This window comes from Gadus morhua, chromosome 12 (genome assembly GCF_902167405.1).
Source record: "Gadus morhua chromosome 12, gadMor3.0, whole genome shotgun sequence".
Taxonomy (NCBI): Eukaryota; Metazoa; Chordata; class Actinopteri; order Gadiformes; family Gadidae; genus Gadus; species Gadus morhua.
This window is the reverse complement of record NC_044059.1, coordinates 26,649,697-26,664,717: the sequence shown is the minus strand read 5'-3', so window position 1 is coordinate 26,664,717 and position 15,021 is coordinate 26,649,697. Positions and strand designations below refer to the sequence as shown.

At 46.7% G+C, this 15,021-nt stretch overlaps 1 protein-coding gene across 1 annotated transcript; it reads right to left on the bottom strand.

The window, feature by feature from the left end:
* Window positions 1-4,281: 4,281 nt before the first annotated feature.
* hapln4 (hyaluronan and proteoglycan link protein 4) lies at window positions 4,282-14,762 on the bottom strand (the record flags this gene model as incomplete). The annotated part of the gene is made up of 7 exons (XM_030371735.1): window positions 14,554-14,762; window positions 13,679-13,817; window positions 10,211-10,400; window positions 9,357-9,529; window positions 9,011-9,126; window positions 7,646-7,832; window positions 4,282-4,583 (listed from the first exon to the last, which is right to left on the bottom strand). Coding segments are annotated over exons 1-7 (1,110 nt in total), but the record flags the coding sequence as incomplete, so codon positions are not given.
* Window positions 14,763-15,021: the final 259 nt, after the last annotated feature.

The window sequence follows — 15,021 nt, the reverse complement described above, 5'->3', positions numbered from 1 at the left end:
TTAGGCAGGCGGAGCCAGGCTACCTTAGAAACACTTCAAATCCAACAATGTCTTCCCATAGTGACAAATCATTTCCTTAAAAAAAACATCACTACCACATCCAATGCTCCTATGCTGCCAAAATGGAGGTGGCCACTGTGATGTGATGTTTTTGGGCCTTTTCAACTGCAACTTCTATGATGATCAACTTTGCGTTGAAATCTTTAAGAAAAATCTTCTTACTTATCTACATCATCCCCTTGATCACTGAACGCTTAAAATAAGGCCTGGTTCAAGCCCTGCATTACAGACATGAAAAGCCTCCGATAGCATATTACGATTCATTCGGCAAGCCAGGCCACTCAATCTAGAACTGTGAAATCATCCTGCGACGGATTCATAATGAGTGTGGCAAAGTTCAGAAAGATTATGAAGATTAGGGGAATCCAACAAGGTACTTAGCATAATCTCAGTTCTACTCTAACACACCAGAGTTGACTTATACTGCAACCTTGTCGCCTCTTTCCTGCCTGTATCTATGCCTGTTTCTATGCCTCATACATAAACATACTTATCACACACACACACGCACACACACACACACACGCACGCACGCACGCACGCGCACGCATACATGAATGTCTGCTAGGAGTTAGACACAAATCGAAATAAATGCATCTTAAACCGATGTATATTTCTTATCTTGCCTGCAGCCAAGCTGTTGAATAACATCACCCCAGTATCTGCTTGCATGGCCATTATAATGACTCTACTGCAGATGGCATGGCTTCACTCCCTAATAGCTCTATTTACAACTCTGTGTGTTTGTGTTAGTGGGGGTGTGTGTACGTAATGTGTCTGTGTGTGTGTGCACAAATGTAAAGTGTTTGTGTGTGTGTGTGTGTGTGTGTGTGTGTGTGTGTGTGTGTGTGTGTGTGTGTGTGTGTGTGTGTGTGTGTGTGTGTGTGTGTGTGTGTGTGTTTGCATGCGTGCACACGTGTGGGAGTGCGAGCGTGTTTTCTGTGCGTGCATATATGCGTGTAGGTGTGTACATACACACCTTCTTGGGCCGAACTCGACTCGGGCAGAGCCATCAGGAGGGGGCCCTGGGCGAGGTCTTCACACACCCTCTCCCTCCTGTCCTCCCAGCTGTGTGTACTCTGCGTCCAGGGATCTCTGGCGTCCCCGTGGCTGGCTGATGATGCAGAAAGGTGGCTTCATTAAGCAGCTTATACAACACCTCTCCGCCACCAGACAGCATGCCTGGGAAGAAGGCGAGGGTGTCAGCCAGCCGCCGATGGTCGTGGATGAGGCCTCATTTATTTTAAACCTCCTGCTGTTTCGTGCACATGAGGGACAGGGGGCCAGGCGAGGGTAGGAGTGCTGCAGGCGTAGTGCATGACACAAGAGATCAGAACGGCTCTGAATATTATTAATCATTAGAGATTCTCTGTTGAGGTTTTGGAAGGCAAATTGACTTCTAAATTCTGTTTGACCGGAAGCCTTCATTCCCATTTAGAATAAGAAACGCTCTGCAGCCAATTGCTGCCCATCTTTAACCATCGGCGTGTTGCCTTCTCCTGCGGTCTGAATTCTTTCTTTCTTTCTTTCTCTTTCTTTCTTTCTTTCTTTCTTTCTTTCTTTCTTTCTTTCTTTCTTTCTTTCTCTTTCTATCTTTCTTTCTTTCTTTCCTCAAGCCTCCTTCCCCCTACCCATTCTCTTGTTTCTCTCTGTGATTGCCCATGTTGCTTTCAGACTCATGCCCTTCATGGTTTTTTGCTGTTTCTGCTGAGGCTGCCCCCCCCCCCGCGTGCGTACACGCACACACGCGCACACACGCACACGCACCTACACAAACTATCATGGCGAACACACCTTAGAATTGTTTCATTAACCTTCCACTCTTCTCTCGTGACCCGATCGAATCACCCAGACAGTTCAGTGAGTAAAAGCTGCTTGAACGCCTACCTTCTGATCTGTGAGCCGAGCTCCCCCGTAGAGCCGAGGACGAAGCGCGAGTGAAGGACGTCACGCCTCGCTGCGCTGCTGTTGCGTGTTTTTAACCTGGAGGCTGACGTATGTGACACGTTAAAGTCCGTATTTCAGGTCCGCGTTTGTCAGTCATTGCCCGGCACTGACAGTTAACAGTTTAAATTAACATTTTCAGTTAACACACTGCTGCCTTGAGCTCCAGGGGGAGATGTCCACGCCATTTAGCCAATTACTCATCTCCTCTAACCAACTGTTTCTAATGCATAATGTCTGGCCCCACCAGCCACTCTCTCCGTCTGAATTATACAAGGAGTTTCAGAGAACACTCAGGGAATCAGGGAGAGATCTTTTTAGGGGCCGGGGGTAATTTCTGAATATATTTCCCCTGGGTACATGTAGGGAATCGGATTGTAGGTATTAATTCCTAACAAAGTCTGGGTCTGATGCAAAACAGGAATTTTTCTTTTTTGTTCAATTAGTTATTTCACTGAGTTTATGGATTTTGTAAATGAAATAGCTACAATCACGGGATGATGGACACATTGAAGTATCGAGATTTTGATTCTTCAAGCATTCCCTAATCACTACCTGTTTCATCTGTGGACTAAACTAATGATGTCTAAAAGAATCATGCATTTCATTCCGGTACCCTGTTGCTATGGCGATGGTGTGGTAACTTCTGGTAAATTGGCCAGCGGCCAAAGTATTTTGTGCTCCATATAGCGAGTTCATCACTTAGCATTTCCTCTGCTAAACACTGAAACACATTTGGGCACTTAGTGTCGACAAAATATCGCACAACACAAAAAGATATTGTTTGATAAAATATATTTTTTTATTGACATGGCACATTGTTTCAGGGTTGTAATCAACAGTAAACACTCAGCGCAAGTTCTGCATTGAAAAGACAAATGAGATCTACTTTTGTTATCATTGTGAAGATAATGCGTAAGGTAATTTAGCAATTATTGCAGCTTGTATGATTTTGTTTATATTTTTGCTTGTGCAGCCCCAGAGATTCCCACTAAACAAGAGAACGTGCATGCTTTATAGCCTCATCCAGAGGGATTATTTTAAAATGTGCATATTAACGCTAAAGTGCAAACATCCTAGAGCGAGAGTGAGGGCGAGTTGTGTTTTTTCTCTCCTGGATCAGCTGCTGTTCCGCTTACGTTGTCAGCTCTTAAGTAATGAGGGAACGGGTCGTATCCCAGTATCGCGCTGTGCCAGGAGGTTGCTAACCAAGCGCGTCTGACGGCTGCAGCGAGAGCCCTGGGCGCGGGCCACACTTCAAGGGCGTGCTGGAGCACGTCCATACCCGCGCGGAGGTCCCCCCTCCTCGCTAATCAACACTCCCCTCTGGCTCGGTGGCTCCCCGGCGCAGGGGGCTAAACTGTCCAGTGTCCACACGCACGCACTCACAGACACACGCACTCACACGCGCACACATACTATGTCAATATTCATATTCTGTATAACAATATAGCAATCTATTGTATTGGTTCGTAAACACACACACGCATTCACACGCGAGCAGGTAAACAAGGACGATAACGACAGGCTCTCTAGTTTGATCTATGCCCGAGTACGCATCAGAAAGCAGCTTAGTATTCCATCTCCCACCGAGCAAAGACACTCATACGCGCAGCCCTATGATGGACGGTCAGGAGATAAAAAGGTAAATCACCCCTAATAAAGACGTCACCCTTAATATGATATGCCCTTGCTCCCCCCCCCCCCCTCCCTCCTCCCCTGGCAAATGTGCAAATAAGCTAATCTTGTCTCTGAGTGTGTAGCTTTAAAAGCGATGGAATCCGCCCCTTGCGGCAGTTTTTTGCATTCAAATCAAATATGGACCCCCTCCCACAGCCCCCACCATGCGCCCCCACCCTAAAGCACCATGGTGTTGTTCAGCAGGGAGGTGCTGGTGTTCAGAGTCTTCTGCATGGCCGTCTTCTTCTCCTCTTTCTTCTTCCTCTCCTCCTCCTTTTCCTCCTTCACCTCCATCTCCTCCTTCTCCTTTCCCTCCTTCTTCTCCTTCTTCTCCTCCTTCACCTCCTTCTCCTCCTGCACCTCCTTCTCCTCCTTCACCTCCTTCTCCTTCTTCTCCTCCTCCTTCACCTCCTTCTTCTCCTCCCTCCCCTCCTTCTTCTCCTCCTCCTTCACCTCCTTCTCCTTCTTCTCCTCCTCCTTCACCTCCTTCTTCTCCTCCTCCTTCTCCTCCTTCACCTCCTTCTTCTCCTCCTCCTTCACCTCCTTCTCCTCCTTCACCTCCCTCCCCTCCTTCCTCCCCCTCCCCTCCTCCTTCTTCTCCTGCTCCTCCTCCTGGTTCTTCTGGAAGCAGTACACCCCGTAGAGGCGGAACTTCTTGTCGGGGAAGCCCAGGTGGCGGACCCCGGGGGCGGCCCCCCCGCAGCGGGCGCGGGGGTTGACGATGGGGTAGCGGATGCTTCCGTCGCCCAGCCAGCCCGCCTCGCAGCGGTCCAGCAGCTGCAGCCTCCAGGCGGCGTACAGCTGGCCCACGCGGGCCACCGCCGCGCCGTCGCGCACGCACGCCTTCAGCGCCTCCGCGTAGTTCACCTTCTTGAAGCGCTTCAGGAAGTAGACCCGGCCTGAGGAGGGGGGGGGAGGGGGGGGGAGAGAGGAGGAGGAGGAGGGGGGAGAGAAGAGGAGGAGAGAGGGGGAGGGGGGGGAGAGAGGAGGAGGAGGAGGGGGGAGAGAGGAGGTGGAGGGAGGGAGGAGGAGGAGGGAGGAGAAGAGGGGGGAGAGAAGAGGAGGGGGAGAGAATAGGAGGAGGGAGGGGGGAGAGAAGAGGAGAGAGGGGGAGGAAGGGGGAGAGAAGAGGAGGAGGAGGGGGGAGAGAGGAGGTGGAGGGAGGGAGGAGGAGGAGGGAGGAGAAGAGGGGGGAGTGAAGAGGAGGGGGGGAGAATAGGAGGAGGGAGGGGGGAGAGAAGAGGAGGAGAGAGGGGGAGGAAGGGGGAGAGAAGAGGAGGAGGAGGGGGGAGAGAGGAGGTGGAGGGAGGGAGGAGGAGGAGGAGGAGGAGGGAGGAGAAGAGGGGGGAGAGAATAGGAGGAGGGAGGGGGGAGAGAAGAGGAGGAGAGAGGGGGAGGAAGGGGGAGAGAAGAGGAGGAGGAGGGGGGAGAGAGGAGGTGGAGGGAGGGAGGAGAGAGGAGGAGGAGGAGGAGGAGGAGGGGGGAGAGAAGAGGAGGGGGGAGAGAGGAGGTTGAGGGAGTGGGGTTTTGGTGTAAGCTTTATTGTATTGTTATTTTTCCATTACTGAGATAGTTGTTTTCTCATACCGTTTTATTTGTGTTCTGGTTGTTCAAACAAAGAGAGAGAGAGAGAGAGAGAGAGAGAGAGAGAGAGAGAGAGAGAGAGAGAGAGAGAGAGAGAGAGAGAGAGAGAGAGAGAGAGAGAGAGAGAGAGAGAGAGAGAGAGAGAGAGAGAACGGGAGAGCATGAGTGAGCAGGGAGAGAGACTGAGAGGAAGGGAGAGAGCAGGCAGAGAAGGATCGAGCATAGAGAGAGAGAGAGAGAGAGAGAGAGAGAGAGAGAGAGAGAGAGAGAGAGAGAGAGAGAGAGAGAGAGAGAGAGACAGAGAGAGAGAGAGAGAGAGACAAACACACCCACACAAACGGAGAGGGAGAGAGAGGAGTGGACCACTGTGCCAGGCCCTGAGGGCAGATATTCTCCGATTTCCCGGACTTTCCATCAGGGATGTGGTCATCTTATCAAATCAACCACAAACCACCATCTTGGCAGCTAATCAAAAGCGAGCGGGTTTACAGTAGACACTCAAGACCTCAGTAGACCGCTCACTCAATATCGCTGTTAATCAGCACCCATCTTTACATTCACCTTCCCCCCGGGGAGATTTCTTGGGGGAAAAGCAATTTTACTGAAACGGGAAGAATGATGGGTAGAATTGTTTAAGCTGTATTGAGCCCTGGTGTCATTTCTAAGAATAAGGGGCAGCTGTTTTCATCCTTCACAACAGCAATGGTGATTATAATAAATTGTCCCTCCACTTCAGCTACCCTATTGATTATTTGCTGTGTTTGTCGCCCGCAGCTGTTCAAGAAGCCCAATTGTGTCTCCCGTTTCCTCTGGTGGGTGTTCAGGAGAGCGTCTTCCGGCTGTGCTGGGTTAAGGTGTGGGTCGTGACCGGTGCTGCTGAAACCCCCTGCTCCTAGCCAGCCCTCTCCCCCGTGATTCAGCCACTCGTTGAATTTCCCTGTTACTGGCTGAGAGAAGGTACTGGGCTAACATGCGCAAAATACTTGTGGGGGGGGGGGATGCTAAAATGTTTTGTTTTTTTTTTAGGTTCAAGAATAGTTAGCAATCAATTTGCTATTGAAATGTGTTAAAAGATAAAATCATGATAAATTTCTGTTTAGATAATCCATGATGGTTGAGGAAATAAGATAGCAAAATGGGATTTGGTTTGTGTTTTCAGAAATATGGAAATAGTTTTGTTATCGAAATGTGTATGAAGTATATATATTTTTTAAACCCCCAGAGGTGCATACTGTAGTAATCTGTCAACTGTATATTATTTAAAGGCCAGCTAAATTATTTTCTTGGGCTTTGAGGTTGTAAGGCGTTTACATTTTTGTGGAGGAATGGTGGTGAATAACTTCAGAGACAAAAGGTATTTTTCTATAGAATCGCCTTAAGCAACGGAGTAGACTCACCTCCACTTTTTGTTTGCCTGGTGACATCAATGACTCGGGGCAAACTTTCATCCCCCATTCCCAAAGCTCAACGAAACTTCCCAACTTAAAAAATATATCTTTTCCGTTTCAGGACCCCCCAAAAAAAAAAAAAAAAAAAAGGTATGTGTGTGAGGGGTGATAGAAAACTCTCACACACACACACACACACACACACACACATACACACACACACACACATTTGAAGTGAAAATTCAAATGATGTAATTCAAAGAGCTGGGAGATGAAAGCACGGGTCCCCACAAGCCCCCAGAGGACTCAGCGGCCGTGTGAGCGGAGCAGAACCAACACACACCGCATCTCCTCCAATGGCCCTGGGCTCCCTACATCACAGGAGCAGATCTGAAGCTGCGGCCCCCGTACCCCCAGCCCCCATCTCCCCCCCCCCCCATCTCCCCCCCCCCCCCCCCCCCACCCACTGCCCCCCCCTGCTGTGTCTACAGCCACAGCTGCTTCCGTACTCCATGGTGCGGTCGGGCGGCCCACCCGCCCCCCCGACCCACCCCGGCGTCTTGCGGCGTCTAACAGCTCTGAAAGAACGTGAGGTTCAGGACGTGCAAGTGTGTCTTCGGCTTCAGCCTTCGGCTTGCTCTGGACAAATGGTACCGGACATTTAGAAGAAGGGGTTTCAGATCTTTTTCTCACGGATCAAAAGGGATTCCATCACTCCCTGTTGCTCACAGAATTGAGACAATCCCAGTCCCGTGTGTTTTATACGCTCGCCTGCTGTTTCTCAAGGATGGAAACAGACAGACACATACAGACACACGTACACACACGCACACACACACACACACACACACAGACAAAGGCACACATGGACACACACACACACACACACACACACACACACACACACACACACACAGATACAGACGCACACACACACACACACACACACACACACACACACACTCTCCATCCGTCTTTCTCTCTCTCACCGTTGAGGTTGGAGGTGAAGCAGAAGGCGTCATAGCGCTCGTCCTCTTTGTGCCGGTAGCCATAGTTACGCACGCCGGCGGGCATGTCTTTGCGGCCGCACTCGTCCCGGGGATTGGAGATGGGATACTGCACCGAGCCGTCCTCCAGCCAGCCTGCGTTGCACCAGTCCAGACCCTCGAGCCAGGCCTGGGGATCCCAAACCCAGGCACCCAGTCTGTCAGCTAGACACACGGTCAGGTGCAGCTCACCTGGTCGAGCGTGTCGTCACCACCACGCTAAAGTCACAGTACCCAACGTTTGTGTTTGGCGACGCGACACGACACAGGTCTTTGCGGCGCTGTGTGCTTTTGTACTTCCGCGTCACGTCGACGTGGACACACGTTCGAGGCCACGAGCAGACGAATTAACGCAGAAAAGTTGGAGTTTGCTCCGTTGTCGATGTGTTGAAGATGCAATGTATCCATTTGAAAATTATGTTGCAAAATCTGTACTCCTGAAAAGCAGTACAGATTAGCAGTACAGTACTGACAACACAGTGCTTCGATTTCGGCGTGTGCGTTCGTTGGATTTGCATGTCCGGCTGTCAACATCGAAACAAAGTCGATACATCTGTGCCCTGCTTGACCAATCAGCCCTGACTTGTTAGCTTTAAGCGTTCTCACCAAAAATGAAGGCTTGGCTCAAAATCCACACAAAGTCAATTCAAAGACGCCTTTAGAGGCCAATTGTCCGTAGTGATGGTTATCTCGGACGTGGTTGAAAATGTATTCGGGGAAAGAATCATTGTTGTTCACAAGAGAGCCCATCCTCCTCCAGTGTGCTTCAAACCACTCGTCTGAGTGTTTTGAAGTTTGTGTGATCAAACTCGTTTATTGGGGCAGGTTTGCTAGCACAAAAAACGCGGAACAAATATGTGAACACACAATTAGGTCATGGATTTGAGCAAAGCAGGTCAATGACCTAAGAGTGCGCCAAGACGCAGAGTAGCGAGTCGTGGCTCTTCCCTGATCATTACATAAAGTATGTGCAGAACACAGAAGTGTGATCTGCCCTTGAGGTGTTTGAAAGAAAATAAAAAAAATACTTTTCACACTGAAAGATGTTGCAGATGAAAGGGTCCAGTAAATGGAATATATTTCAAAGCGAACAGACCCACAGTTTACCTCCTATTATAAAAAACTCTTAAGGGAACTACTAGCAAAATAGGAGGCACTGAAATCACAGCACCTTTTATAGGTCTACTAGGAATCAGTTGGAGGCATCACAAAGACGTGAAAGGTCCTGCTACCCATTATGTTTATGATAATGACCCCGGATCCCCGCAAGGTGTTCACGTTGACATCACAGAAAAGACGGCTGCCCACCTTGTGCAGCTGAGAGTGGGAGGCCAGGATGGCGTCCTGCTGTTTGCAGGCGTCCTCCGCCTGCTGGTAGTTGAGCTTGTAGCGGCCCACGCGGGGGTAGTAGGGAAACACCACCCCTACGGGATCACAGGAGTATAGCGAATGAAACGCACCCCTTAAAAATAACCGCTTTTTGTCATCCATCTTAATGGAGCGATGTAGTTGATGAGGTACAGCTCACACAGTGAAACCGGGACTCCACTCGCACGTACGCATGCATGCACGCACACTCTCACACACACATGCACACACACACACGCACACGCACACACGCACACACACACACACACACCCGGGTAGTCCTGACCTTCCAGATCGAGGTTAACGAATCCTGTGTCGTCCTCCATGTCGTTGGTGACCTCACACTCGTAGCGGCCGTAGTCGGCCAGCGTGACGTTGTGGATGACGAGGGAGGCGTCGCCGGGCCCCGCCCCCTCCAGGGACACGCGGTCTCGGTACGGGCCGAACACCCGCTGCTGCCTGGGACACACGCGGCGTTATCGTCGTTGCCTCCTCGGGGGCTCTGATGATGATTCACGCCTGATTGTTTTTGATTATTTAAGTGTTTTAATTATACACACATTAAGCAGCGCGTTTTAAAAAATCAAGGGGTTGGGGGGGGGATTGGAGATTTGTTTGTATGCGTTGGTGTAGAGCCAAACACGACTACAGGCTGAGGAGACACAGTGCTCATGATGATAAAGATTTATTAGAGTCATTATCTCTTGGTTTCGGGGGTTGTTGATAGAGATTCTCTAAAAGTAGCTTTATAACGTCTGATTCTTCTAAAAAAATATTATTATCATAACAACCAACGCATGATTCTATGACCTCTAGCAAACGAGCTACGACAGCAATTATAGTGATTGAACTGACATAACAACAACTCCTGACATAAACACCAAATCGTGAAATTATTAAACAGTAAACGGTATTTAGCATTGTGTGTAGCATCTTATCCTAGCTATTTTTGTTGTATGAACGCAATGGGTTCACCTAACAATTGTTAGTGCTTGGCACTTGGTTCTATGAACATCCTTACTGTACAGACCGTGATAGATTGTGTCGTTCTTCTAACAGATGTACTTATTATAAGCCGCTTCGGATAAAAGCGTCTGCTAAATGCCCTGAGAGTCGATTTTAAACATCCAGTCGGCGTACCTTCCCAGGGCCACGTAGACGTCCACAAACTGCAGCGCGTCGGTCACCTTGGTCCACTTGATGCGGACGCGGGAGGGGTCGGTGCTCTCTGGCTCGTGGTGGTACCGGCACGGCAGGGTGATGGAGCCCCCCCGGTGGGTCACCACCTTCCCCGGTGCGGTCTGGACGATGACCGCGCCGGTGTCGTCCTCTGGAAACCAGAAGAGGAGGCGGGGATACATCTATAGATGGGTTCATCTGGACGATTGGAAGGAAGGTCTGTGCTCTTGACTAGGTTTTCATTCACATTTACAATTTAATTTAGGGCATTTAGCAGAGGCTTAACAACAAACAACACTTAAAATGGGAGGTTAACCCATTCCCCTGTATACAAAAAAGGTAGCTATGATAAGATGCTTTACAATACTATTTTTAAGCGCAAGGACACACAACACACAATGGAATTGGGGAATATGTAATTATTTCAATTTATTGAAACGTGTCAAAGCTCCATATTTCTTCTCCTTTGCAGTATTCTAAGTACTGACAATTCATGTTCCATGCCTTATTAGAATTCGTTTTTGAAATGTATATTCAATTGTGGGGACCTTCAAACATGAACGAACCGAGGAGGAGAAAAGCTTCTACAGTGTATCATTATGACAAAGATACTTAACAGAAGTGTTCTTAATGGAATTCTTGTGAACAGAATGAAAAGCCTGAATAATTGCACGGTTAAATTTTGGGTGAATTTTAAGGGGCACCACAAAGGAATTGCTAGCAAATTGGATTGACGCTGTCAAATATAACACACTATGCCCTTTTATTGTACTGTCACATTAAGCCATGGGCATCAATTAAGCATATTGATGTTTTTTATAACATCAATATGAGAGTGCTTCCTTTTAATGTGCTCAAGTATATAGAGCTCATGACCACATCTAACATTGCTTTGCCTTCAACAAATCCTTAATCTAAGAGTTTTTGGAGACTAGACAACTGAGTGTGTGTGTGTGTGCGTGTGCGTGTGCGCGTGTGTGCAAGTGTGTGTGTGTGTGTGTGTGTGTGTGTGTGTGTGTGTGTGTGTGTGCGTGGATGCACATTTGTGGTCTCTGTGTTTGTGTGTGTGTATTGCTAGTCTAGGGTGACCAGATTTCTAGAATGAAGGACATTCGTAGTTTAGATTCAATTTCTAATTAGGGGACCAAGCAGCGAAGTTTTCCCTCAAATTCTGTAAAAGTCATACTGCAGCCTATACCGTAAGTAAAAAACTGAAATGCTCAGGTATGGTTACCAATAACCCTCACTACCCATAGACCCAAATTGTGGTACTGCACCCAAAGGTGGCGCTATTTTTACAAATTATGAACTAGCCTTATTTCTCCTTACTAGATTGACCAGGACTGAAAATTCTTTCATCATATTCATCTCTAAAATCAGATGCATCATTTTACCCCTGGTCTTCTGCTCTAAAAATGCTTACTTTTCCCAAGTTTTCATAGAAAAGCCAAACGTCCACAGTCTCAACCCATTTAGCCTATACCACCATTTTGTTATTGTATAACTACCATACAGCTATCATTAGGTGTTTACCATTAACAGTGCAAATTTTCAGATCTGTACTCTTTTAAGAAAGCCCTTAATTCTCCTGTGAAATGTGTGCTTGGAGTTTTCTTGATGTCGTGTGCTTATCAATCGACATTTTTACTATGTGAATGAGGCTTCAGTCAGTTCAGGAATGTCAGTGGCTCAACTGGTGATCCTTAGGTTGAGAGTTCGAATCCTGATTAAAGCATTATGAACAAGCTGAAAACGACATTCTGTCATTGCCACTCATTTAAGAAACAACATTAAACAGCACCTGAAATTCATCAGGCAATCAACATTCCGGCTCATTAGTTTCCAAGAATCTGACTGCCAAGACACAGTATGGCATTAAGGGGAACTTCTTCGTTAACCACTTTTCCTTCATTATTAACTCTTCCATATTTATATTTCTTCCGTTAGGGTTCTTGACTACAAATGTTTAATTTCCCCGGAATTTCAATTTTTTTTTCCATGTATAGGCTTTGAAGAAAGCCCTTAATTCACTTGAGAAATGTGTGTTTTGAGTTTTCTGGATGTTGTGTGCTTATCAATAGACATTTTGACCATGTGAATGAGGCTGCAGTTCAGGTTTATATAATTGGAACCAATTTCCCTAAATATGACAATTATATGGTGCATTTATATATCTTCCATTAGTGTGTTCTTGACTTTTAATTTTGCTTGGACCCTGTTAATCACTGCTTGCGGTTATATTATTATTTTTATTTTAATAGAGATGAGAGAGCATATGGCTGGTACATCAGAATGAATCATATTTTTTTTGTTGGCAATACTCTGCAGTATTGAGAGGAATCATGCATTTTCTATTTGTTAAGAACCTGAATCCACGTAAATATACCGTTACTTATGTCTTGCAGTTTTAAACACAACAATGTCTTCCCATAAGGATTTATAATTTCACGAATTTCACCATTCGTAAACAATGACCTTAAAACTACTACCACCATCATAATAACTAACATTCCAATGTTCCTTTGCTTCCAAAATGGAGGCTGGGATGCCATTCTGCAATGTACAAGCCCTATTAAAGTTTGGCCTATTTTAATGGTAAATTTAGTATACTAAAAGTTTTGGCCCAATGATTAAGGAAGTTGTGTTTTAAGCTTAGGTAAGCAAGCCAAAAAACCCAGGCCCATTGGATAAGGAATGGTATTGTAAATAGCTTGTTGTTTATGATCGGTCATGCCTGCTTATGGTGTAAAGTGGATCGATAGACCCCCCCGAGTGGCAAGGTCACATCACAGCCGACAAGACAGACACATTGCTAATTACCAACTGTCTGGAAATTAACATTCATGAGAAAGCTAGAACCTTTGCCATTTAAAAAAATCGATTTGTACATTTTATAAATTCTATTATTTTTAAACGGGGACATTACGGGGACAGCTCCAGCTGGGGTCAGGCCACCAAAAACGGAGCCAATCCCATAACACGGAGCAGTCTAGTCACCCTGTGCCATTCTGCTTATTGGTAGTTGACTGTAATCTCGGATCCAGAAGTCCTTGTTTCTAAAGTCTGACATGTGGGACTAGTCAAACTGCAGATACTAATTCAGTGTTCCACACATTCAAGAGCTGCCAGGGCTGTGTGATTAAAAGTTGCGTGACAGAGAGAACCCACAATTAGTAAGGACGACACACCCCAATTAGACCTCTCTGCTGCATATGTTTTGCACAAGGTGCTTCGCCTTAAAGCAATTACAGGGACAACATTGTCCCAGCAAACAGAACTTTGAAATTGCACAGCCATTAAGGCAAAGTGACATGTAGTGACAAATCAATTTAGTTGTCATACAAACTCCAACAATTTAACATGGCTGATTTAGTAATTGATTTCTTGCTGGTTGATTGTTTTTAAGTGAAAGTGAAAGTAGGGACATACCAAGCACGTGCACGGCTCTTCTCCATCCCCTCTCTATCTCCGCTGGCAGGGAGGTCACGCAGAGGGTGAAGTTCAGGATGACACACGTCACGATCAATAGCGCTTTGGCCAAGGACATAGTCAGAGGCAGGTTGGTCATCTGTTGAAAGAGTGTGGTGTTGATATCCTATACCGAAGCCGATAACACAAGTTTCAACAGGGGTTTCTGGGGGAGGGATGAAATTAATGCAGCTAATTCAGATTGTCCTATAATATATCGTAGCCTGCTCATAATGAAATAAAGAAAAACGATCCTTTAGAATATATTTGAATTAAAATCTTTACAGTTGGGGATTGATTTAACAGTGCGTGCAGAGAGAGAGAGAGAGAGAGAGAGAGAGAGAGAGAGAGAGAGAGAGAGAGAGAGAGAGAGAGAGAGAGAGAGAGAGAGAGAGAGAGAGAGAGAGAGAGAGAGAGAGAGAGAGAGAGAGAGAGAGAGAGAGAGAGAAATTAAACATTGCTGCATTCTCCCATCATGAAAACAAGACCACTGACAATTACAAGACATACATAGGCTACATTGGGGAAGTTCTATGCTTAGAAATATATATGTTTTTATGGGTGACAAGAGCGTGGCTAATGAATTGGACTAAATCATACTGTACATTGTATTTAGTTTGGGGTGCCACGCAGTTATGTTGGGAACATAGGCCCAGTCCTTTCAGACCTATGTTTTGGACGCAGTTTCCACGCACCTTGCACAGATATCCTTCCTGTTGACCGCTATCAAATGACTTTATGAGCCTACTAGTCTGACCTGGCGAAATACGTCCGTTAGCATCCAGTCTGATTAATGCGAAAATCAAAGGCTAAAACATTCAGTCACATTGACTTACCATCAACTGTCACCATTAGTTTGTTTAGAAGAAGATAGATAGATGATCCCGGTGTGCGCTGTCTTTACGATTGCAGACTACTATAACGATGAGGGTTTTGCTGTGGTGCTGTTCTCCGTTATCTCACCCCCCTGTACTTGGCTACTGTCCCATCGCAGTTTCCTCGCAATGCAGGGATTCACTAGTGTCGGTCGGTCCTGCAGTGTGTGTAGCAATGACGTAGCACGATTTCAGCGTGCAGCTGGACAGTGGACAGTGTTGCACTTGTAATTGCAATCAGATGGTTTTATACTGTAGTGTGTTATTCTGCTTTCGTAAGCCTACCATCCACACAGCCATCAAACAAAGAGGCAAATGCGCAAAGTCGTTGTACAGCTCGCATTGAATATTTTCGTTTTCGTAAATACGGAGATATTGACGATATTCAATACACACAGGTAACTGTAAATAAGTGCTATTACCAAAATT